The sequence below is a fragment of the Gymnogyps californianus genome, chromosome 7, assembly GCF_018139145.2.
Source record: "Gymnogyps californianus isolate 813 chromosome 7, ASM1813914v2, whole genome shotgun sequence".
In the NCBI taxonomy this organism is placed as follows: Eukaryota; Metazoa; Chordata; class Aves; order Accipitriformes; family Cathartidae; genus Gymnogyps; species Gymnogyps californianus.
The window spans coordinates 14,689,780-14,715,776 of record NC_059477.1 but is presented as its reverse complement, the minus strand read 5'-3'; the positions used below and the strand labels follow the sequence as shown (position 1 = coordinate 14,715,776).

At 40.4% G+C, this 25,997-nt stretch overlaps 1 protein-coding gene across 1 annotated transcript; it reads left to right on the top strand.

Annotated features, from left to right (window-relative positions):
• The first annotated feature begins 4,073 nt into the window (after positions 1-4,073).
• Positions 4,074-17,855, top strand: CPO (carboxypeptidase O). Its single transcript, XM_050899904.1, has 11 exons — positions 4,074-4,153; positions 7,442-7,517; positions 7,941-8,065; positions 10,583-10,697; positions 11,756-11,857; positions 12,399-12,503; positions 13,179-13,289; positions 14,454-14,544; positions 15,124-15,326; positions 16,278-16,362; positions 17,587-17,855. Exons 1-11 carry the CDS (start codon positions 4,074-4,076, stop codon positions 17,853-17,855), a joined length of 1,362 nt encoding a protein of 453 aa, XP_050755861.1.
• Positions 17,856-25,997: the final 8,142 nt, after the last annotated feature.

Below are 25,997 nucleotides of genomic sequence, written 5' to 3'. Positions count from 1 at the left end.
ATTGCAGACGACAAAACGTATTGCTGAATATTCATATGCTACAGAATTAAGACCATATACTTAATATTGTAGAATGAATTGGAATTTCTGAACATTGCTCAGAAAGACAGAAATATCTTTTAGTACTCATAGAAAAAGACAATACCTATAGAATAAGCTATCTCCTATGACAAGTCAATGGGAAACAGACCTGTCAATTCATTGCGTGCTTCCTCCAAGTAAAGCTACAGTGATAACCAGAGGATATTTTAATAAAAGAGCTGAATTATCCACCCCCCTTCTTCAGTGGAGCAGAAGACTAGGATTTAAGGCACATGAGTCAGCATGCTACTGTATTGACCCTACTAAGTGATGATTCTGTCTTGGACACATATCGTGAGTTTTCTGCAGCAATGAGAGAAGGAGATTTACTAGAGGATGATTTTCTCAGAATCAAGGTGATGATTTAAAAAAATATTGATCTTGTTGAATTCCATCTAGTTCTAGTTTGCTTTTTAGTTCAGATGGAGTCAGTGCAGGATTTAGCTGTGGAACTGGGAAAGCTTAACATGATGAACTGATGCTTGTGGGGACACACAAGTGTGTAAGTTTCTTGTCTTTTTAATAAGCTCTTTGTCCTTGAAAGTTACATGTAGCTCAGTAGGAAATCTGGGTGCAGGCAGCTACCAGGATCAAACTCACCACTATATGATAATTGTTTAAAACATGTGGTATGCTTCAGTATGGAATCTTTAAACAAAACAGTTCTAGCTTGCGGCTGTTGCTACACAGACTGTATGCAGATAAGTCACAAATAGCTGAGCATATGTGTGGTGCAAGGTTAAAACAATAACAAGCAGGTCGAATCATTCAAATACTGGAAATCACTTTGACTCCAGGCCAAAAGCTTAGCTTGAGATGATATCAGTATGGGATAAAAAGAGGATAAACTAACAGGCTTAGCAGCCAGCTTGTTGGAGTCAGCATATAGTATCTATATTTCCAGCAGGAGAGCAGATGGTCATATATTTAAGGAAGCACCAGACAGGGAGTCAGGAGATCTGAATTCTATTCCTGGCTCTGCAGCAGTGTTCCTATGTCACCTTGGGGAGTCACTTTTTTCCCCTTTTTTGTTAATCTTTTAAGGAGCGGAAATAATATTTGCTTGTCTCACACGGCCGTTGAGAGGCTAAACTGATGCTGAAACAATGCTCTGAAGCTCTAAGAAGAATGTATGGAAGAACTGCAAAGCAAACTTGTTTGGAAGAAAGGACACTGCGTGGTTTCATATGGCATGTTTGTGCCATATGTTTACGACCTTTCCTCTCCCCAGAATGTCCCATGCCTTTTTGCACACAGTTTTCAAGGAGGGAATAAATGGATTAAGCTGCCTTCCACATTTGCTAGAAAGATAAGCAGCTGCCAGTAAGAACCTGACCAAAGAACAGACTTTATTACTGAGAGACATTACTTATGCCCAAGAGGGCAATAGGCTTGTTGAAGTTAACTGTCCTAAGATATTTTTGCATTGGTGGCAGAATGTCTCTAATGGCTTTTATTCTGAATTCAGCAGTGCTGCTTCCAAGCTGAATGTTAAGTACATACTTAAGTATTGTCTTTCATGAACAAATCTTCTGCTGAAGTCCCAAAACAAGTCCATTTTTTAAATCAGTGAGAAATGTCCATGATTATTTGCACAGGACTTTCATCTAAAGCCCATTAAAATCAACTAGACTTCAAAGGAACTTGAATCAAAGACCTAGCAAGCAACTGTCATTTCTTCTGAATCCTATGCCCATTAAGCAAAATGACCCTATCTATCTTCATAACTGTTTGGCATCATAGGAGTAATGTTTTCACCACAGAATAAATAGCTTCTGTTTTCAGTGGGGAGGTGTAAGCTTTGGAGTTGAATTTTAGCACGTATCATGATTTGCTCCATTAGTGCATTTATCTTTTTTGCAAGAGAAAAAGAAAAAAAAGTTGAAGCCTTTCGGTTTTTTCCTCTATGCCTCCATTTTTCTTGTTCTTAGATTCTGTCCTGGTTTCGGCTGGGACAGAGTTAACTTTCTTTTTAGTAGCTGGTACAGTGCTGTGTTTTGGATTTAGTGAGAGAATGATGTTGATAACACTCCGATGTTTTAGTTGTTGCTAAGTAGCACTTATCTTCAGCCAAGGACTTTCCAGTTTCCCGTGCTCTGCCAGCAAGCAGGTGTGCAAGAAGCTGGGAGGGAGCAGAGCCGGGGCAGCTGACCTGAACTAGCCAAAGGGGTATTCCATACCATGGAACGTCATGCCCAGTATATAAACAGGGGGGAGTTGGCCGAGCGGCTCGGATCGCGGCTCGGGAACTAACTGGGCATCGGTCAACGAGTGGTGAGCAATTGCATTGTGCACCACTTGCTTTGTATAGTTTAATTCTTTTAGTATTGATATTGTCATATTATTATTATTATCATTATCATTGTTTTTCATTCCTTTCTGTCCTATTAAACTGTCTTTATCTCAACTCACGAGTTTTTTCCTGATTCTCTTCCCCATCCCAGGGGTGGGGGGGCAGTGAGCGAGCGGCTGCGTGGTGCTTAGCTGCTGGCTGGGGTTAAACCACGACAGATTCTGAGTCACTGTCAAGGGATTGAACCCCAGTTCAAAGCCAGCTCTGGTAAAAGGGCACAGACAACACTGCAGAAGACTTCAAAACATTAGTCCACCTCATAGCAGTGGTGGAGACAAAGGAAGCAAAAGCAAAGATTATCTGAGCAGATGTCCTGAGTGTCAATATGAAATATCGTCTTCCAACATGAGTTTGTTTTTCTGATTCCTCACAAATGGAGCTGCCTCTAATCTTTTAAACTGGACTTCCTTCAGCTCTTCTGGAAGTCACTGTGGGTTGGATATCTACATGGAGGGAAATATTCACCATTTTCAGGTTCAGGCTATTGAGCAGGTTATAGTGTGTGGCAATAAAACAGGAAGGGTCTGGTGTGATTTATGAAGAAGAACATATTCTTCTCTTGCATGCAGCCTGGTTTGTGAGAACACACTTTTGAGTTAAGCTGTTCCTTTTTTATACTGGGACAGTTCTGCTGTCTGTTTCCTTGATGACAGCCTTAGTAGTAATGTAAGAGGACTTCATACTTTGCTGAGAAAGATTTACAAAGATACCATAATTACAGTTAATGTCCACTGCATGTGTACACAAACAAACTGACTTACTGGACTCTCTTCACCCCAAATCCATGCAGTTTTCTGCGTTAGATCACCATGGGATAGCTTTAATCCAAGAGAGAACCTGAGTGAAACAATTTCTTTCTGAAGAACTGTGCTATATGTCTAACCGTAGTCTATTAAGGAAGGAATTCAACTGTTTATAAATCTTGATATATGAAATAAGCAAGAAATTAAATATTTCAGATAGTAACCAGCCCACTGTTTTGAGTATATAACAAAACCACTCTTTATGACAGTGTAAAGTTGATAGTTGTGGTCAGAGACTGATCTGGTCTGAAAGTGGTTTAGATGAGACTCTAATGTCCTCATCTTTCCCTTTTACAGGAGTGTTGGTTGTTTCTTTCATGTCCTCTTTTTGGCTAGGCAAGTGACAGAATCGCAGTTAAGAGGTCAAAGAAGTGCTCCACAAAGACACAAACACAGGAAGGAAGAGAACAAGGATGGAGTCTGTTTTACCACTGTTCTCTTGTTCTTCCCATCCCTATGATTTTTATAAGCTAATTTTCACTAGTTGTCATGGACCTTGCAGGTAACACTTTCTCCAATGACTACCAACTTTGCCAGATAACATTTTCAAAGATTTGAAGGTGACATATAGAAAAATCTTCTTACTTCTTAGAAGAAGTGCTTCAGTGAGAATGTTGCTATTTCTATGTGTTTGTGTTTTGGGGTGTGGAAGAGAGCTTGGAGAATTAAGAAAAAGTAGAACTATTTAAAAGTGAAGTTAATGATTCAACAAGGGCAGGTTGCCTTCCAGGATAAGTCTAGTTATATATTATAATGATACAAATAATGTGTTCAGTCCAGATCCATCCTCCTCCTCTCTAGTCCTGCACTGTCAGGGCTGGGTCCTTTGCACAAACATGTGGCTTTTTCTTGGGATCATCTTTTCTCTGGGGATGCTAATTCCTGGAAGACTCAGCTTGAAATTGCAATATGACAGGTGAGTGTGAATGGGGTATCATGAAGAATTGTGCATGCAGTGAAATTCCCAGGAACTGTGTAAGAATAATAATAACGATTATGAACTGAAAACCTGGAGATAGGGTTACTAAGCTGTAAGTTTTGTAAGATTTGGAAAGAAAACATAAAGATGGGAAATGAAGAAAGATTGAACCAAATCCAAGCCAACAAAGATATGGCTGCAGCCATAGGAGACACAGAATGCCCCTCAAATGCACCTCAGGATGCTCTGCTTCCATTAGCTGAAACTCATTTGGCTTATCCTCTTTCATAATGAACTTTGAAATCAGATGCTGTAGGAATAAAATGCCTTTTCTGAGTATAAAGCGGGGGGAATGACTGAGCAAAATTATATCCATTAATAAAAGACAGCTGAGGTTATGTGAAAAAGATGATGTCTCAAAAGCAGCTCAGATACTGAACCCTTGTTGGAAATCTGTAACAATAACAAAAAAAAGCTAATGGAGTTGGTCCAGACAATCTTCACCCCAAGGTGTTCAGAGAATGAGATTATCACATTTTTTATTACTGATTAATGTTTTTGAAAAGTATGAAATGTCTAGTTTTGCTGTATTCTCCATTATCAGTTCTGCTTCGTAAGAAAATAAGTGATATAAAATTATGCTGTTTGCATATCTAAACTTTTTTGTTTCATTCACCCTCAACTTTACAAGGAATGATAGGTCACTCTCCCTTTTTACAGCAGCTGGGATTTGCAGGAGGGGCACAAATACAGTGTGGAGGCCAGCTGTCCACATATAACTTTATACACGGAATTTTCTGAAGTAAACAGAGAAAGTAGCCCAGTGCTGAAAGCCTCTAGACTAATTATAACCCCAGAATATAGTTTTTAAAAGGAGAGAAAACCAAGCAATACCTACTGCAAGTAAGTTCCTTTATAGTATACCTGTTCAACAACTCTCCTGGCAAAGCTCCTGGCAGAGCATACAGAGTCACTACTTCTCTCTTTAAAATGTGTTATTTCCCTTGGATAATATTTAGTCTTTAGATTTGTATCAGGGACGCAGTCAGAGCCTGTCTATTTCACTGAATAGAATTCAACAGACCCTTGGTAATGTAGTGTTCATTTTTGTTTCTAATTGCTGCCCAGGACTGAACCTGTTGAGTACTTGCATGGGATTTAAAAACACACTTAATCGAATAGTCAGTGTGACTTTGGGTGGGCAGCATCTGCACAAAGATGAAATGACTAGTAAAGCCCATTTTCGTTGTCATTTGCTCTGTTCAACAACTTAAATGAAATATCTGATCTATGAGCATCCAAGGAAACGCAGCTTGTGCTGAGAATAGTCCTTTAATTTGGTAGGAAAGCTTAACTGTAGCATTTAAAAAACTGTTGTTCTCACGTGGGCACATGGGCTGACTTTGCACTTCTCCACCGAGAATCCTAGTCCATAATCATAAATGAGTGTGTGCTTTCTAATCTTAGTTTACTATTAAAAATGATTTGTCTCCACACTGGCTATTGTAAAAGGTTTATCAGTAAATAAGAGCCGGCCATCTGGCAGCAATCTGACTGTCTGGCATTTCTTTCATTTGGTGTAATTAAGACATAATGTCAATGAGGATAGAAAGATATTACAGGATATTGTTTCCCTTCCTGACAGACAAAGAGCAAAGCAAGCCCAGGCATTTAGAGAGAATAAACTCTGAACTGCAGCTGAGATGTTTATTCTCCTAGCTGAGATGTTTATTCTCCTAGCAAAGATGTTTATCCTGCATCTACAAGGTTTATTACAAAGATACCATGGCTGTTGTACCAAATCGTTAGCAATGCAAATGTAATCATTTTGCCCCATAGATGAAGGTCCTATATGCTAACAGCACCTCCTGAACCAGTAGTAAACAGCCCATTTTAACTATCAAGTTCTACATTTCTCTATCAGCAAAGGTGATATTTTCAAGAGCGATGTAAAAAACCCCAAATCTCCCTATTTTTCAGTGGATAATGTGAATGAATAGTGAATTCTATTTGCACGTATATTAAGCTGATAATTGTACATTTGTGTATGGAAGCACAAATGATAGCAGTTGCAGTTCAGATGATGAGAGCATATTATATTGGTGACCATAATGACCATGGCTTTAATAAAAAGCCATGCAAGGCTTTTGCAACAAGAATTTCTGTTACAGAAGCTTTAAAATTTAAAATGTTCTTTTTCTGTACTTGTCCTTTAAAGGCTCCAAGGCCCATTGAAGTCACTGAAGGAGACTGTGAGTTATTGGTTACTAACAAATACAAACATTTCTCGAGTTTCCCATTCTATCACATCAGTAGTGGATAACTGCTATCTCACCTTTGAGTAATGTAATGTAGTCGTCAAAATCCACTCCTCATTATGAAACCCTTTCATTAGAAATGTCACACTTGCTATCAGTCCAGGAAAGTTGATCTGAATGAACACTGAGAAAAAAATTAGAAAAATAATTACAAAGGGTTTTTAATAGAACATATAGATTTGCTTTTTCTGCATTTCCAACCATTTTAATTTGTTCTTTGTAAACTTTCAATATTTTTTTCAGATTAAGCCTGTAGTAAATGAAAGTTTCATGAGGCCTCATGAACATATATACTCAGACACTGGATCTGTGTGTCTTTTCTAGAAATATAAAATGATAGATCCTGTACTAGAAATTTTTATATTTCCTGCAAATTGAGTAAGACTATGCAATTCTGGAGACCACACTATTCACTATTTGTGGAATAAATTGGCTATTCTCATGACACGTACTTTGTGAACATCTCAAGTGCTTAGGAATGTTCATTTATCATGGCTATCTAATGTTTTTGCATGCTGAATTAGATCAACAAAGCACCAAGTCTATCTGGAATAATTGAATAATTCCCAAACAGGAGGGAAAAAAAGTGACATCTTATCATATAAATAGTTTATTATATATTACCAATCATCTTATTTTGGCCCTGGTCCTGCAAAGGCAGAAACACACACCAGGACTCATGCAAGCAGTTGGCTTCAGTGAAGCTGGTATGATGAATAAAGAATTGCTACTGGCAAGGAAGCAGAGTTAACCTAACACTCTAGCAACAGAAAACTCACATCACTTAGTCCTATTTGTAGCTAAAACATTCCAGGAATTCGTCACTCAGACATGTTTTTGTTGGAACAGCACTCAATTACATGCTCTATCTTCCTTCTACATAACAAAATATCTCCTTTTGACTTATGAAATCATGGATACTTTAACAGACATTAAAACTGATCTTGTTTCTCTGCTGAATTTCCAGGGATCAGGTTTTGCATATTGTGCCAGAAACATTTCAGCAAGTCCAGCATCTTCAGCATCTTTGCAGCACTTTACTGGTGAGTAAGAATAACCATGTGCGCCCAAAAAGCAGAGTGGGGTCTTGGGCTGTAAAACAGATTAGCATGTAACTTTGGACAAGAATGAAGGTTAAAGTAAACTTGAAAAAGCTTTACCTAACTTTTTTTTTCTTAGTGTAGGGTGGAATTGCCCTTCCACTACCTGAAGGAATTTATGGGAAGAAGTTAATTTCCTTGCATGGCTCTGTGAAGGTGCTGCTCCTTGTCAGTGGTGCCTGAGTCAATGGAAACACTAAGCGTGTGCTGCATGCTCTATGAACAGATGGCTGGAGAGTAGTTAAGGGGAGAATCTGAAGGAAAACTTCTTCCATTTATTGATATGCAGCTACTCTATCTTAAATATATTTTCTCATTCTGAAAACAAAGCTTGATTTGTGCATTTCTTTCTTCTCCTCTGCACAGCTGGATTTGTGGAAGCCCCTGCTGCCTGAAGACATCTGGGCTGGAGAAGACCTGCACATAAGGGTCCCAGCCCCTCTGGTGCAGGAGGTGAAAGGCAGCTTAGATCAGCATATGATCTCTTACAAGTACAACCTCTTAATTTCCTAATGGGAGAGGCTGGCTCTAACAATCTTCCTTGCTATCACAAAAGGACCTAGCCCTTTCCAATCAACAGTCAGCAAGTACTGACGATAGGACCCGACCTTTGTTCCAAGGTCCTCCAACTTACCTTTACCTGCCCAATGCACAGATGCTATATATACCTTTGAGTTTTAAAAGCATATTCCCCTATGCCCTGTTTATTCACCTTCCAGCTATCCTGGACTGTGAATTTGGAGCTGGGATCTGAGACAGCTCCATCTATCTTGTTTCCTGCTGTTGCCTTCTCAGTGGCAGAGGATAGCGCTCAGATGTACGACTTAGTTCTTTAGTCTAAAGTCACGAAGCCAAACTTGGAACAACTACTGCTTATAGGAGCATGCTTTGCTCTTGGAAAGCACGGATACTTGAACACAGGGTCCTCCCTGTTTTGGAGACCCCAAAGGTTTAATCAGTGTCACTACAGAGAAGCAGTCTCTGTAGCTCTCCTTTTCCCTTCCCTGTCTTTTGTTGCCTCTGGTTTGGAGAAGAGCCCTTTCAAAGTGAATATTCAGCCAGTTTCTTCAAAGCTGCAGTTTCCTACCCCTATCCCTCCCGCCAGGCTGGTGACAATTTCCTGGCACTATCCAGCCAAACAGAAGCATCCCAGCCTGGGACAAAGGTCCTGGTGGCAGGTCCCCACTGTGCACACAATAGGGAGCCACGAGCTGCACATGGCCCATGATGCTTTATCACACCTACCCAGTCACAAATCTTCACTAACTGCCATGCTCCTACTTCCAACCAAAAGATCTAATCCAGATACAAAGACTGTTTATAAACCCAAATGGGATTAAATAAGATATATTCCTCACACAGTCCCATTCCCATTTGGAACTGACTTTTTCCGGTAACCAGTAGCTAGCTATATTTCATACAAACAATCCCGTAGTCATTCAGGGCTGGTGACAAACGGCCTATGGACATACACTGACATTTATCAATCAAAGATAAGTGAAAGGAGGATTGGTGCCACTTCAAAGCTGTTTAGACTTAAAGCTGATCTTGACATCCTGCATCTTGCCTGACAAATTCTTTTTAGTAAGTGTGATGCCCTGACAACCAGAGATGGAGAGAGATGAGGTGGGAGCCAGTACAAATGATCTAGCATCACGTTTAGGTATTCAGGACTTAGACAACATTCCAGAAGATATTTAACCTCTTATTTCTATCAAGGCTCTTCATTTTCTAATGGTTTCAACTCATTCTAGTGGAAATTTAAAGACTAAACTGAAGTTAGCAGCTTAATCTCTTTTTTTGCTTTTCCCTTGAATTGGGGCCAGAACTGTATCCACCTTGTGTAGCTTCCTAAAGAAAGAGGTGGGTATTTTAACAGTCAAGCTGAAATTTTGGCTTTGTATCGCAAAGGGGTTAAGATGAGTATGGCAATGTTAGAGTTAAAGTTCCTATAACAGACTCAAAGCAGGATCAACCTTTTAGAAGGCAGTTGACATGCAAGGAAGGTAACATGACAGTTAGATATATAATGATGGAGACATAAATGACAAATTATAATCAGGACATCAATATTCTGACTGTGTCAGACTCTAGAATTTCAATTCTCCAGAGCTCTGATAAGGCATTTTGCGTGTGTGGTTTCAGTTCATGGGAATTTGCACTGCCTGAATTTTAGTTTGAAGTTCAGATGTGAATAAACATCAAAGCTCAGAGTGAAAGTCAGCCATAACTACTTTTAAAAGTTTCTTATGTGCAGTTTCCAGAAATGCTGATCAGTGCTACTGTCAGCAAAATAGCCTATTAGCACTTACAGTGTTTGAAATCAACAATGTTTAAGCTACCTTTGCAATTGTCTTATCGCAAGTGTTTACAATGAGCACAGATTTGTAACAGTGTTACAAGGGGCTGATTGCAGTGAGAAAGCACAGTGTATGATCCAAAGTCCTCTGAAGCCAAGGAAAAGGTTTTATTGACTCCCTTGATCACGGAATCACACCTATGCTATACTCATTTCTGAACTAATTTTTAGCTAAAAAGCATGAAGGGCTTTTTGAAGGAAAGAGGGGGTTTGTTCTGACTTTTGTAAATTGCAATGAATACTTCTATGAAGTCTTTGCAAATTGAAAATGTCTCCATAAAATACAATGAAACACTAATCTTAAATTTTTCACTTTTCCCTTCTTTTCCCAAAAGGTGGTATTTTACAGTTTTGCCTAGAAGTAGAAGTGGTGAAGAAAAGAAAGATATTGAACATTTTTGTGTAGAAAATTGTCAATCTTTGTCTGGTAAAATTATTACTTCATTGTTAAAACCTAGTGAAAATCTCAGTACTTTGAACTTTCTCTTACATGAAAGTAACCATTATGCTGATGGTGATGAATTTTCCAGGCACAGAGGAGGCTAAATCCTTTCATTTGTTGATATAGGCAATGTATTCACCATGATAGTTCTGCAGTAATTGTTAGGGATTGTTTTCTTTTCCATCTCCCCCTTTTCCCTCCCCTCAGAGTCCTAATACCTGACGTGCAAGAACTTGTGGATCAGAGCATGCCAAGGGAGAGGAGCAGCCACAGGCAGGTCCCCGAAGGTTATGTCTACACCCAATATCATCCAATGGAAGAGGTAAAGAGCAACCCAAGTCTGCTTGCTTTCTTTGTTGCTGCTATTTTGTAAATGCCACAGCAAGCAACTCTGTGCTTGCAGAAAGCTCAGCCGAAGTCAGTGGAGCTCCTTCTGTCCTTCTTTGCAGAATCAATCCTTACTCTTTGACTAGAATCTTGGCCTGGTTGAATTGAACATGAATTTGCCATTGATTTTGATTAAATCCTCCATTCCTCCCTGACCAAAACCTAAATGCTCTGCGTGAAGCAGCCACATTGTTTTGCAAATAATATTCTGGGGTTCAGTTGATTGGTTTGCTACCTTTCTGCCCTATTATGCTTTATCATTATCTCTAGTATTTATTCATTTAAGCCCCAGTATGTTTGACGCTGAGCCAAATGTGAAGTGCAATGACTATTGTGGTCTCTGGAATCCCAGTGAGGAAGAAGAGGTGAACAGTGGGAGACCTGCAGAAAGAAGTAATTTAAGGACAGGTTTTTGACACTTCAGGAGAGAATAATGTCATGAGGGTGGGTAGTGAAGACTTCTTGGTGCTATGTTTCACAGACCAGAGGGCAAGCCTGGACAAAGGCAGAGTATGGTGGTATTCTTCCTCCTAGCCACATAATAAGAGTGAGAGAGCAGAGTCAATCCTCATGTATATTTTGTTTGAGCTACCCATTGGGGATGACTGCTGCTGAAGTCAGATGCAAAAAATCAGTACTGATAGGGCAGAGACTGTAATACTGTTCTGAAGATTTGATGGTGTGGCTCCACGTCTGGTGAAGTCAACAGAAAGATGCCCAATAGGATGGGCATGTTGAATGAGATCCAGAATAGAGTATCAGTGTTGTATTGCAGTCATGTTATCTTTTAACACCCAGTGAGATATGACCATGCCTTTGCTCAGAGGCAAGTGAAAGGCCTTCCATGAGTGTTAAGTGATATCACAGATTGAAATAAGCTCTGAGGAAAACATTGCTTGTCTAAGCAAAAGAAAATGCTTTAATCTGGAAATGGAGGTGGGAAAGAGAAGGAAACTCCCACTTTGGACCAAGAATTCTCTGTGACTATTTCAGATTTATGAATGGATGACTCAGATCCAGAAAAGCAACAGTGAGCTGGTGACTCAGCACTACCTGGGGAAGACAATCGAGAATCGAACAATGTATTATCTGCAGGTAAGGGAGAAACTTTCTTAAAATGAATAAAAGGTATCTTCACAAAAAAGTAAGGATAAAGAGTTTTGTTTTGTTGGTTTTATTACTTTTTACAGCATATAGCCTTTCTGCTAGGAGTATTCCATGACATTTTTTATCGGACGCTCTAGTAAAAATCATAGTCTTAATAATTGGGTTAGTTATTGTCTAATCTGTTCCTCTCACTGAGTAAAATCAGATTCCCTGCCTTTTTGTGCTTCCCCTTCTAAAAAAAAAAGAATCTCAAAGTAAGAACAACCAGTCCTGTGAATGACTAATATAAATGAAAAAGAAACTGTTTTATTGACACTCCTGCTCAACAGACACTTTAAAACTCTTGCCCTGCGATACTACAGAGATGGGGTTATTAGGAAGGAGAGCTTGTCATAATGATGTCTGTAATAATAATAATCTCAGACGGCTCAACGGTATATCAAGGCACATCCTTTTCTTTCTGTATTATGCTAGGCTATTTTATTGTAATGTAACAGTTTTCCAAATGATCATTTTTACACTCTCTCAGATCAGTCAACCATCAGATAAAAACAAAAAGATCATTTGGATGGACTGTGGGATTCATGCCAGAGAATGGATCTCTCCAGCCTTCTGCCAGTGGTTTGTGAAAGAAGTGAGTCCTCACTTTTCCACTTAGATAATAAAAAATCCATATCACTTTGGATACTTCAGTTCTCTATTGTGATACCAAGAATTATGCTTTTTCTGTTAAAATATGATTTTCAAAATTAATACATAGTACAGATACTTGTGGAGACCTAAGTCCAAATACAAACATTTGGGCAAATTGATCTTGATCCTACTGAGTTTGAGATGAGATATGGGACAATATTTGTTAGCGCATTGTTTCCTCGACCTGAACTGATTCCAAAGCCACTGAACTTGACAGCAATCTCTCAATTTCCCACAGTGGCTTTTGGATCAAGCCTCTCTGCATCACAAAGCCACAGTCCCCCTGGAATAAAGCAACCCTAAAATATGGTATAGCAATGTTCCACGTGTACTGAAAGTACCTGGTGCACAGGTACACTATCATGCAGCTTTCATACCTGCAAGACTGTATCCATATGAAGTACGCTATAAGTGTACTTATAGCTGTCACTTTGTAACGCTGTCACTTTGTTAATGGAAAAAGGTAGATACCTCAACATATCTGGGGATCAAGTAGATCTTGGATATCATGGTGATATCCAGGAGTGAGTGATTCCCTGACGATAGTTCTAAACTAGCTCTTTCCAGTGATTACCACTAGATTCTCTGCTCAGTCCTCTATATTTTTTCTTTCCAGATTCTTCAAAATTACAAATCTGACCCAAAGATAAGCAGATTTCTGCAGAATTTGGACCTCTATGTCTTGCCAGTCCTCAATATTGATGGCTACATCTATTCCTGGAAAAAAGTAAGTAATGAAAATCCAGGAATTAGATTGAAAGTTAGATTTGCACAGCATATTTTGTTAATTTTAGATACGATCATAGCAATTATATTTAAACAGAGAACAGTGACAGAATCATTACTCACACAAATCCTCTCATGGCAGAAAGGTTTTGTTTCTTCTGGTAAATCAGCAGTGACTTGACATTACAGGGCTACAAATTCCCAGCAAATGTCATGAGCCTTGGGAAGAGAGGTCAAAACCACAGGATCAGTTGCTTTTGGGTTTCTGGTGATGGACTTACTTCCCTGCTAACAGCTCAAGGCTTGGTTGATGGAGTTAAGCATGTCTGGAGGAGTCAGTCATTCTTCATAAGCGATCTCAACTAGCAAAGCACCTTTGCAGCATGGGACAGGAGGAGAGTTGGTCAAATATTGAGCTATTTGGTTTTGAAACAGGTGTGCCCTCCCAAATAATCTTCCTTTTCTGATATGGTGGATAATGCAAAATGTTGGTCTTCAGCAACTCTCATTATGTGTCCAGGCTCCTGAGCCCAGTCAAAACACCTTTTAATGCAGGACCTCAGCATGGCCCAACAGGCTCAGCCTACCACCACGTGGATCCTGCTGTCTCCCAGCTTGCTCCCCGGCAGGTTTGGGGCATACCACACATTGCACTTGGATGCACAGGTAATTCAGCCAGGAAGCTCATACAGGCAGTGCAGTGAGGTCTGCAGAGAACCAAGTACAGCAGTGAGTATAGCAGGGAACCAAGGAGCAGCAGCAAGATTAGCTGACAAAAAAGCATTCATCTTCTTGAATCTGAAACAAACATAACTTCAGCTGTCATCTCGTGGACACAGAGATATCCCTCACAATGCCAAGTCTTTCTTCGGAGTGCAACACTGCATGGAAGCAGTTGAGTACTACAGAAAAAGCATACTTTTTTTTTAAAGCTCAGGAGGCTCATTTCAAGGTGCATGCAGGCTTGTGGAAGATGACAGCCTGGCTGTAGTGGATAAAATGTTCTATCACTAAGCTTTATCACCCTTGCACACAGAGTTGCACTCTTACAATGCAAGAGTTACTCAGAATGCAGAGGTCTAAAATAAACGAGTCTTTACACCATATTATCACTAGGCCCTATGGATCATTGAGTTGCTATGTAACTTAAGTTACTTTTGTTTAGGATCGTTTTTGGAGGAAAAACCGTTCTCCACATATGAATGGCACCTGCTATGGGACAGATCTGAACCGAAACTTCAACTCCTCCTGGGGCAGTAAGTTCCAAGCATTTCAGATCAGCAACACAAATGCAAAGCAAGAGTAATAACTAGTCTCTGAAATAAGATTAAGTCCTATAAGAAAGGAATACTCATCTTGTCATCAAGACATATGTAAAAATAAAAACCTGGTTTGTAAAAATATTGTCATTGACTTTCAACTGGCATTTATTTTTGTGAGCAGAAAATTGCTGCTTATATAACTATACCTCTAATTCACTGCAGGAGCAAGCATCAGGTCTAGGCAGCGATGTTAGGAGTTAGTCACTTAGCAGCCAGTATTTGTGTTTGCCATGAATTTCAAGGAGTCTCCAAAGCTTCCCTGGCAGGTGGTACACTGTGGTGGTGTCAGAGTGTTTTTGTTGCAGCCAGCCTGTAAATGCGCATTAAATATTTCAGTCTTGTAGCAAATTTTAGTTGCTACCAACAGAGTAAAATGTTAAAGTCCCACTGAGCTGTCTAGTCTCCCTGCCCACATAAAGACACACCTTAACACTCCAAGGTAAATTTCCCTGTTCCCTCTGAACTGGTGTTTATATGTCTCTCCTTTGATTCACTTCTTGTATTCCTCTCCAGGTATTGGTGTTTCTTATAACTGTAGCAGTGAAATCTTCTGTGGATCTGGACCAGAATCAGAGCCTGAGACAAGAGCTGTGGCTCAGTTTATCAAAAGGAAGAAGAGTGACATTTTGTGCTATTTAACAATTCACTCCTACGGACAGTACATCCTCACTCCATATGGTTCCACAACTAAACCTCCAAGTAACAATGAAGAACTGGTAGGGCAAAACATTCATCTTCTACACTTGTAGAGAACAAGTACAGGCAGTAGCACATGGCACAACTCTATTTGTCCTTTTGCCTTTCCTTCAGAGGAGCTGGGCTTATTCAGGGGCTTGGCTCCCAGAGTTACTGCCACTCCGTGCAGTATCAGCAAGGTTTATTTGTCTCAGAATTAATCCTAATCCTTCATCTTAAATCAGGAAAATTGAACTATTACAGATAGGGTTACTGCAATGCAAGGTAAGTGGAGAAGAGCACCAAGTTCTTGCTGCCTACAAGAAAGCGTTTGCACTTTAGGATGCCAGCACGTTATACACACATGGTTGTCACAATTGTGTCCAGAAAGGGTATTCCAAATGTGCTCACTAGGAGAATGGGAGCAAAGTAGGCATCTGCTTCTTGGTTACTTCTCCCCTCAGTTTCTGAGTGTTCTAATTTGAGTTCATTAACGTGCATTTATGAACATTCCAGTAGCTGGAGCACTAGTCAAGAGCACGAGGGACTTGGGTTCGGACTTCATATGAGTCATTGGAGAAGCCATTTAGTCTGTCTATGTCTCAGTTTCTAAAGATGGTGGGATACAGAGTCTATGGCAATATAACAAGTGTAAGAGATCAATCACTGCTGTAGTCAGTATCAGTATGCTATACAGTATAGACTCTAATTCTCCAAAATATGGCCCTCTAGCTTTAGAACAAAGCAAATATCCTCTCTACCTAATAGCAGTCATTTAAAAAATGTTAACATAATTTGCATTAAAAACATCAAGAACAACTTGCCCAAATGTTTGTAATGGGTTTCTCTACAGTCCTGATCTAATAATATCAAAACTTAAAGCTGATCATATGTAAATGTAAAGCTGAAAGAGAAAAAATTTTGGTCCACTCGAAATAATTGCCAAATGTACTGACACTGATGACAATGCTGTTCCTATTTTGAACTTACAGATGCATGTTGCAGAGAAAGCAGCTGCTGCCCTGATGGGAAAGTATGGGACCAGCTATGAAGTAGGATCAACCTCTTTAATTTTATGTAAGTTTCTTTATGTTTCCCTTTGATTGCTCTGCTTCTCAAATAAGAGAGTCATTCTTGTGTGACAGGCATCAGTAAGTACTGTTTTGCTGAGTTTCCTCTTTGAGTAATATTTAATGGGCTGGTTTGGTGGAACATCTAAGCAGCAGTCGTTTGAATACAAGATAACACTGTATGTTATAAAGCTGACTGCAGGAAGGAAGGAAGCATTGATCAGAAGCTAGTTCCTACATGAATTGCTCACAGATACATCACAGGGGACAGAGGAGATTGGTGATAGATCATCCTGACCCTGCTGAAGTCAGCAGCAAAACTCCTATTTGTCTTCACTGGAGTCAAGCAAAAATTAAAATCCCAATCAGGTCTATAGTTACTCCATCAGACATTATCACATGGCAGCTGCTTGCAGTTCTGTGTGAAATATGTTGGTTTCAGCCTCATTCCTAATAGACTGGATAGCCACATCACGAACACACCATCACAGCTGATACTAGTTGACAGCCTTTATGTAGAGGACTAGAGGGCCCTAGAGACTGCCTGGTAAACCCAATCTTTTCCCAGTGAGCAATAAGTCACACTAGTCACTCAGAACAGTAAGTAGTTGGCTCCAGTACCCATGTGGTTTTGCATATTCACAGCATCTGTCTGTGCCAGTCCCTGAACCACATGAGTCACCTACTGCATGAGCAATGCGGTGTTAAGTATAAGGTAACTTGTCCATGCCTAGGACTGCATTTTGCCAGGGTTTGTACTTATACTGAACGGGTAAGAAAAAAGATCCATGAGGCAGATGAACAGTGATAGAGGGGGTAGCCAGAAATTTTTCAGATTCGACCAAAATTATGCTTAAAAACAAATATACAAAGAAATTCCAGGCAGTGTCAATGTAGGAAATGAAGTACCAGAACAGACAAATGGCCAATCTATCTTGTACCCCACACTAATCACAGTAAAATGCTAAAAACATAGAATCTCTGGAACTCATCTCCTGTTATTGTACAATACCATCTTGTGGAGGATTGTTTCTCTTAGGAAACTCCATGGAAGACTTTTAGTATAATTAAGAATTGCAGCACCTAGAAACTCTGCTCTCCATGTCACAGTGATATATGGTTACTGCTTAGTTCAGGGATTCTGGTATGATCTTGCATTAACTATAGCAAGAAGTATTTTCAAAGAACCGTGCTTAATACATATATCTCCCCTCTATTTTTAAATTCACAGACAATAACTCAGGCTCCTCACGGGACTGGGCTCACATGATTGGCATTCCTTTCTCCTACACATTTGAACTGCGAGACAAGGGTACTCATGGATTTGTTCTACCGCCTGCCCAGATCCAACCCACATGTGAGGAGACTATGTTGGCTGTGACAACTATTATAGACTATGTTGATCAGAAGTACTTCCCAGGTGGGGCTGTGATGCTGACCTCCAGCAGCCTGGGCCTGAGCCTTTGCCTGAGTGTTGTACTTACATGGACTGTTTCTTAAAACCTGCTTGGAGAACCCAGCAAGAGACTCCCATGCAAAGTGTAATGTCCCTTTGAAAAGACAAAATTACATAAGCAGAGGAACTAAATGTCAAGACAATAAAGGCTCATCCCACAAAATACAAGCATCCACTTGTGGTTTTGATAGCTGTGTTTTAGGGAAGGAGGAAAGGATGAAGAACTGGGGCAATTTCCCAAGCTTCACTTGCTGGCTCTGCAAGAAGCCAGCTTGAGTACACACGGGGAAAGAACACTATTACTCCCTGGTTCTTTAGCCTGTTTTCAGGGGCTCACCTGGGCCTATGCAGCCCTTCTGTCAGCCACAGTCCTGCTCTGTCACAATTCTCCCCATTGCCTGACCCCGCTGACTCTTGGGTCTTGCCGGCATTAGCAGGACACCTGTGAGACTTAAATGTCCCCAATTCCCACTACAGAAAATTGGACAACTTCCTTGACATCCACCTTCCTTCCCTAAACTGCCACACTGGGATTTACCAGAAAACACAGGGCCTCAAAAGCTGGTGAAAGGTCATAATCAGGCAACCACCAACAACAGCCTGAAACAAGCTGAGGGGTTGAGCTGGTGCAAGCATGTGGGGACAGACAAGAGGTGTGGCCCTGTCACTTACATGCAGTCAAATTAGTGAAGATAGAAACTGCCCAGATCCTTCAAAAATACAAAACAGAAAGGGAAAAGGAAGATGAGGATGGGGTGCTATTCCTACAGAGCAGAGCAGAGAGTGATTTCTTCACATCCCCAACTTCCAAAACTGTGTGGCTGGTGGCAACAAATATTCTCCTCAAGTCAGACTCCTAAGGAATTTCATTACAGATGGTACATAAAGAAAGTCTATTTACAGAAGGGTGCCTTTCTTACAAACCACCTTAATCCTTTGGGGCTGACTGCAGAAGGACTGGGGCCCGGTTGTGTGGCTCTCCATCACTTGGGAGAGCCTGCAGCCTGGAGGGATCTGCCTGGGATCTTCATGCGAAGCTGGAAGCTCAGTAGAGCGCCAGAGGAAAGGAAACGTTTCAGCCCATTGAGCAGGGACCCTCCGCCTGAGCCACTCGAAAGGAAATGCCAAGGAAAGAGCTTCTGTATTGTCACAGCCAACACCAGAGGGTGCAGGGCATTCACTGAAATAGAGAAGACCTATTTTAACCTGTACTCTGCTTTTGAATCCAGGAGTCTTGCATCCCAGAAATATGTCCACCAGACTTGGCTATTACAGATAATAGGATAGATTTTTTTTTTTTCCTGATAGAAAATGAAGAGTCCAGGGGGGGAAAAAAAAAAGAAAAAAAAAAGATTTTGTATGAAATGTTTGATTTTCTTAGCAAATTTCAAGATTCTGCTTGAAAATTGAAAGTGTTCTAACCAGAGATTTTCAACAAAGTATTTCCAACTTTGGGGAAGAGAATGCTTTTTTTTCCCCCTGACTGCTTGAAGGCTAGTGATGGCAAATGCAGATCAAGAGCTTCTGCCAGAAATCTCACAGATAAAGGACATTGAGAGGACTGAAATATTACTGTCCTCAAGTTATAAAGTACAGTGAGACTCAGTGACTTGACTAAGATCTCATAGAGGGTCTGTGGCAGAACCTGAAAAATTCTTCTGTCCAATTCTCTTCCAATTCTGCCAAGAGAAGGACGCGTATCACTTGACCATGGTACTGTTAAAAAAAAAAAAAAAAGATAAAACCTTGCAGTCATTTTTCCAAAGCACATCTTATTATCATTTTGTCTGTACTGTTGACAAATCTCAGCTCCTGTGTTCATTGTCCACAGATTATTACCAATTGGTGTAGCTAAATCTGTCTAACTCCTGCAGGTTCCCCAGAGCATAGTCCTTCCAGACCAACCACTCATTTACTGTAAGACCCATCTGTTGCTGGGCTCTGTAGCAGAAGGTGTCACTAATTAGCACTTCTCCCCACAGGAGCATCACTCCCCAAACTTATGCTTAGTTTAGGATGTGACTTGTAAGTCTTTATATTTGTATTTGTATATTGTGTCTTTGGAACTGTAAGAAACAAGACAAGTCCATCTGGCCCATGACTGTGAGCTCTCTTCAAGCAAGTGGGGTTTGACCACGAGTGTTTCGTAGCCATTTGCTGGCAAACAGCAGTGAAGTTCCACAGTGCCACCAGCAGCAGATGGCAGTGCCCTCTGGGGACCGATGCCCACACACTCACCTTGCCAAAGCCAACCCAAGCTTGGGCTGCCACCAAGCGCTTTCCAAAACTAACCCATGACTACACTGGTACAAAAATGTTGCCAGCCAGGGCTTCTTTACTGGATTCAGAGACATTGCACAGCCTGTACACCTAGAGCCAGAGAGGAAGGGAGCTGATTTTGCTGATCTTGGGTATCTTTTGATAAAATTGTTTACCAGTACAAGATACAACCAGGTGTGTCCCAAAGTTAATTAGCAGGTTTCTGTGGACTGGCTCAGTCCCTCATTAGCTCCTCTTGTTGTAATAACCACCAACAGGCAGGGGAAGATGTCCCTGCACACAGCATCTAGCAAGGGGGATGAGAGGAGATTTTGCCTTCAGCATTCCCAGCATTCAAGAATCATACAAGCGGAGAGGAAGACTTTGCCAGAAAAAAAAAGAGATATTTGGCAATAACCATTATCTAGAAGAATGATCATGCCCGGGCTTACAGCTCCTTGGATCTGTCAGCAATGACTCACCCACTTTGCATAGCAAAACCACAAACGAAGGTTGTGTGGAAGCAGCACCTTGCTCCCATTGCCTTTGTAGAACAGATGTGCTGCAATGAGTGCTTACAGCCCCTTTTACGAACTATCATTGCACAAGCAAGCCACAACCACTAAAAGACCAAGGCTGCAGCGAATTGATCTTTACAAACATTACACGGGCTCTATATTTCACACACCCGCCCAGTTTACTGACTTCTCTGTGTACCTTCTGTGCTTGTAAAAGAGTGATATGTATGGCTGACAAAAATCACTGCAGAGAGGGTGTATTTTATCAACCATGTTTTGCAAAGGAAAATTTTAAAGAAAAACATAGTATGGATGTCTCTATTGAAACTTCCCTTACTTCATGAATCCATCACCTGGCTTTCTCTCTCCTGCATTCCTCTGTTGCTTTCTTTGACCCTTGCCAGGTTTTGCTTTATGATGAAGTATGGAAAGAGCCGCATTCTGATTTCTTGCATGTTAGCAGAAGCACAGCATTATCCTACTGAGATAACAGTGTGACTTTCGATTACTTATGTGTAAACACATGCAAAACTAAAAGTTATCATGCAAAACTAAAAGTTTCTTTTATTCATTGTTGTTTCTCCCCAATAATTTTACCAAGACTCATGCCCCTTCCCTTTCTTTCTCACAGTTAAACACCCAAATCATGCTTGCTTTATTATATAATTAGTACTGCAAAGGATTAATTACTTTTGGTCATTCAGGTTACTGAATAAAAACAAGGACATCCCAGTTCTGAGTAACAGTGTTCTATATTATCCTTGTTAACATTTTGTCTGTAATACAAAAATACAGATTGAAGAAAGGGCCATCAGTGATCTCATTCCATTTCATGCAAGGAGCTCCTCTCTCTGTTAATTTCTCCTCCATGCTATGTTAATTTGATACAGTCCTCAGGCTCCTAACAAGTTAGCAACACTGCCCTCATTAAGGAAAGTGAAGATATCACGAGGGAACTATAATATTAAACGAATGTGTGTAGCCTCATTTCTTAGAGCATCACATGATGCAAGAGCAAAAACCTACAGTTTTGAGGGGAGTGTGGAAAACACCTCTGCCAGTTGACCTTTCTGGGGAAGCACTTGCAATGCAAGTTGTTACTTCCTGATAAACTGCTTATGCTCCAGAAATCCACTCAAACATTATTCTTTTGTGCAGATTCTATTCCAAGCGAAACACTCTCAGACTTGAATATCTTAGATTGTGTATGAAAATTAGAAGTAGTCTTAACTGGAACAAACCTGCTCAGAAACACAGAAAGATGTCTCAGTGTGTTCCAGACATTACCATAGATGGAAATGTATTGATTTATGACAGCTGAAGACCTAGCCATTTGTGTCCCAAATCCCTCTAGCCAAAACTCCCCTTTTTCCAAAGTAGCCTGGGACCTACTTCAGACAGAAGGGTCAGGCTCTGAATGGAAATCAAAGTATCCTGAGCTGGTCTTGGGTTCCCTCAGCCTACAACCTGTAGGTATTCATGGTCCTGATAAGCTTTGTCTCATTCCCTGTGTCTTCTTTTGGCTTAATCCAGAGCTGGGTTTTCTTGACTAGATGGGATGTCCAGTTATACCATACATAAAAAACACAGCAGAGCCCATTGCTTTGATGAGACATGCTGCGCTCACAATTTCCTTCCACATAAATGGCTAGCCAAGGCTGCTTTGTTTTCATTACCACTAAGCTGAGAGGGGACCAATAATAAGAAAAAATAAACAGAGGTTATGATTGGGCATTAGAATTAGCAAACTTGGGTAGTCTTAATGAAAATCTTGTCTAAAATGCATTTTATATTTCCTGCATCCTCCTTCCAACAAATCTGGATGATCCTTGTTGGTATAAAATATAAAGGAATAATTTGATGACAACCTGTCATCACTTGCTCCTGTCTGCCAAATCTCACGGTGTCTGTTTATGTGCATGGTAGGCATTCATAAAACCAGCTTCTTTTCTGCAAGTTGGCAAACAATATGAGTATGCTATTCACATGGCAGCCAGTGGCAAGCAGAAAGAGCAAATGCAGTGTCATGGTCACACCTTTTAATTCACCTCGGTACACTGACCCAAGGTACATCCCATCACAGCTGCGCTCTATTGTGTGGGAATGCCTCAAACGAAGGCAATGGAATTTAGGGAGAGGTGGTTAGGATTGCATAGTACCAACTGCAATGGAAAATCCCTAGAGGAGGGAGAGCATTTGCGAAAATGATGGAAATTTATCGTGCTGACAAAGATGTAAGTAACACTGGCTTTAGCAGTGGGAAAGAGGAAATGGGTAGGTCACAGACAGACTAATAACGCCGTTTTTCCTAGCTTTAGCTTCTTCTGCATGAGTGTCTAAAAGAGACAGCCCTCGTTTTGAAAATACAAACTCTTCCTGTTCTCAAACACCCATACAGCTTTACCTGGGAGAGGGCTGAGGAGGAAAAGGATTACCGATTAATGTTACTTAGCTCTGATGAGTGAGGCACAGGGTGGAAGAAGGACTAGAACTAATGAGGGAGATACTGAGCACAAGCATAACCAGGCAGCAAGGAACACATGAGTAGGCAGCACACCCTGTGATAAGTAGGTGTAAAAGTCTATTTGCCAGTCACATAACAGAAGTTTCCATCCTGAGATCGCAGTACAGGCTTTGATGTCATTTACTGCTAGTGCCAGGGCAGGTCAATCAACTGATTGTAGCAAGGATCCCCCATCCACTGCCATCACCCAACACACAAAAAGTAAATTTGTATTTAATGTCTGTGTTCCTAAATTCTAAACGCAAAACAGAAACACATGAATCCATGAGAAAGGCCACTTTACTCCAAATTCTCTCTTCTCACTTCAGTCACTGTTTCTGCATATTCTTTAGATTTGCATGTTGCGACTTCTTTTTTTTTCCAAGCTACCTAGTTAGAAACAAATGAAGGGGTTTTTTGGTTTGGTTTTGGGGCACTTATGCTTTAGCTTCTACTTGAAAAATGAATCTTCCTTGGGATAAGCAATGTCCCTTGTGGCGGAACACTTGTGATATTGGAACTGTCTCTGAATTCACTGTTGTTTGCTTCACCAGTTACCTGTGACATTGACCTGAACCAATTACAGTGTGATTTTGAAAACACTTAAAGGGATCATTATCTAGAGGTAGAAATCTGGGAAAGCCAGCTCTGTGTCAAACAGTTGACTAGGAAATATTATAAAAGGGTCATGCTCAGGGGTGACAAAGCATCCCACACCAGGAGAATGTAATTCTATAGGGGAAATGATTGCACAAGAGTTTCACAGCCAAAATGCATTATTTGGCATTGCTTCCATCTCAGAGGCAGGTATCAAGCTATTTGTGCATGGAGAAATCTATCCAGCTGTCTTTTGTCTGCTACCTACAGAATCTAATTAATTTCATAAACTTGTTAGTGCCTTAAATCTCCCCAAAATTATCCAAGGATATTCTCAGCATCCGAGCAACTGGGAATCAATAATAGTCTTGGGAAGGGGCAAGAAGGGGAATAAGGGTTAATAGCAATTATTCATGGAAAGCAATCTAAACCATTTTTTAATTTAATTTGGAGTGCCAAATTTAAAGGATTGTTGAATGCTAAGGCCATTTTCATCATGCTGATCCTGTGTCTTATTGAGTAGGACCAGAGTATTAGTCATTTTTTGTGACCCTGAGTTATCAAGGACATGCTGGGCAAACAGCCAAGGTAATACAAGCTCAATAATAATAATCTATACTTAAAGTTAACACGATGGCTATTACATGACGGCTGTGCCGATTGGAGGAAGTTTAGATCTTCCAGCTCTGGTAACTGCTTGACTTAGCACTTTTTTTAGTGCATGAGAAACGTTATAAAATAAAGCATATATCTTACAAGTGGGAGAAAAGTCATGCAATGTAAGCAGCAAAGAAATAGGAAGAGGTAGCAGAATGATGTGGGTGGAGAAGCAGTGAATCCAAAAGCAGTTTGGACATGTTTTTTAGAAAAAAAGGCAGTAAAACTCCCCTGGCTCCATCTGCACATAGGACTGTCATTGTGTGTGCCAGGAGAACAGATCAAGAGATTGATAGGAGCCCTGTTCTATTTAAAGGACATGAAAATGTGTGGAATCAAAGAAGTTAGAAATGACAAAAAAGGCCAATGAAAGACTATCTGTCTCCTAGGATTGCTCTCTGGGGTACATTTCTGGGGGTTGTCTAGTTGAGTCATTAAAGTCTCAAGCTCTCCTCTTCTGTGTCCCCCTCCAAACTGTAGAGTTGTACTTTTACCTTCAGTTTTCAACCTTTTCCAATATGTATGACTTTGTTCAGCACAGGAAATATATATTTCAAATATATATGGTTTTTTTATATATATACTCGTTTTGTTTAGCAAGTCTTACTTGTCTTAGTTACCTCTGTGAAACCCATGAATTCTCAAGGATCCAGAGACAGCCACTGGCTTCACCCATTAATTACCTATCTTGTGACCCACAGTGTCCCAGGGACTGAAAAAGAGTAAGTTCCCAAAATTGTCACTTCCTTTAGACTGTATGCATAAGATGGCTGTGAAGCTTTTTTTCAGCTGTAACATGTGGGTTTTGTCCAGGCTACCAGGAATCTGATGTTGTATCTATTGTATGCTTTCTTTATCATATCAGCAGAAGACTGAGCTCTTTGACTATCTTTCAAGGAAAATCAGGAACTCCAGCTGAGTTCTCTAGCCTAAGATAGCTATTGAGTCAAAGCTTGTTCTAACCCTACATCTACTCCATGCTCACTCAAATTAGGCAGGCTGGTCCGTCCCACTGATCTAGCTATGTTATTCTTCAGTCGTCTGCCAGGTGAAGGTCGTCTCAGAGGGGATATGTTGATGCAAAAGTGACCAGGAAATATTAAGTTATTCATTTTCTGAATAGGCTAAAATGGCACTTTCCCATACTGTAAACTTTCAAGGGTAGACACTTTTTTATTTCACCTCCCTGTACAAATACAATGACACCCACTGCAGAGCTATTTTGGAGTTCTGTGTTTTTGAACAGCAAAAATACTACTTTTTATGTGACCATAGTACCACCAGTGAGGCCCACACGGCTACTGAAAGTCTTCCTGTTAGTAGCAGGAGAAACTGCTCAACAAAACACATATGAACTGAGGGGAAGAAAACCAGCTTGCATAAGGGTACCTAGCAAGATGGGCTGCAGAACACAGAATGGGCCTGGATCTTTGGAGTCTCAGTCGGTGACCTATTCACTACCCTGTAGCATTCAAACTGAGCCACAGAGCTCTAAAATGAAAAATGGCTTCAAAGGAAAAGAAATTGTTTCTAAGCACAGGTCTACTTTAAAAACACATAGCATCGTAGAGCTAATCAATATTTTTTGCCTATCACATTTCTCTTTTACACAGTATTTTTAGTAATATGTAGTGCAAATTTTTCATTTTGCT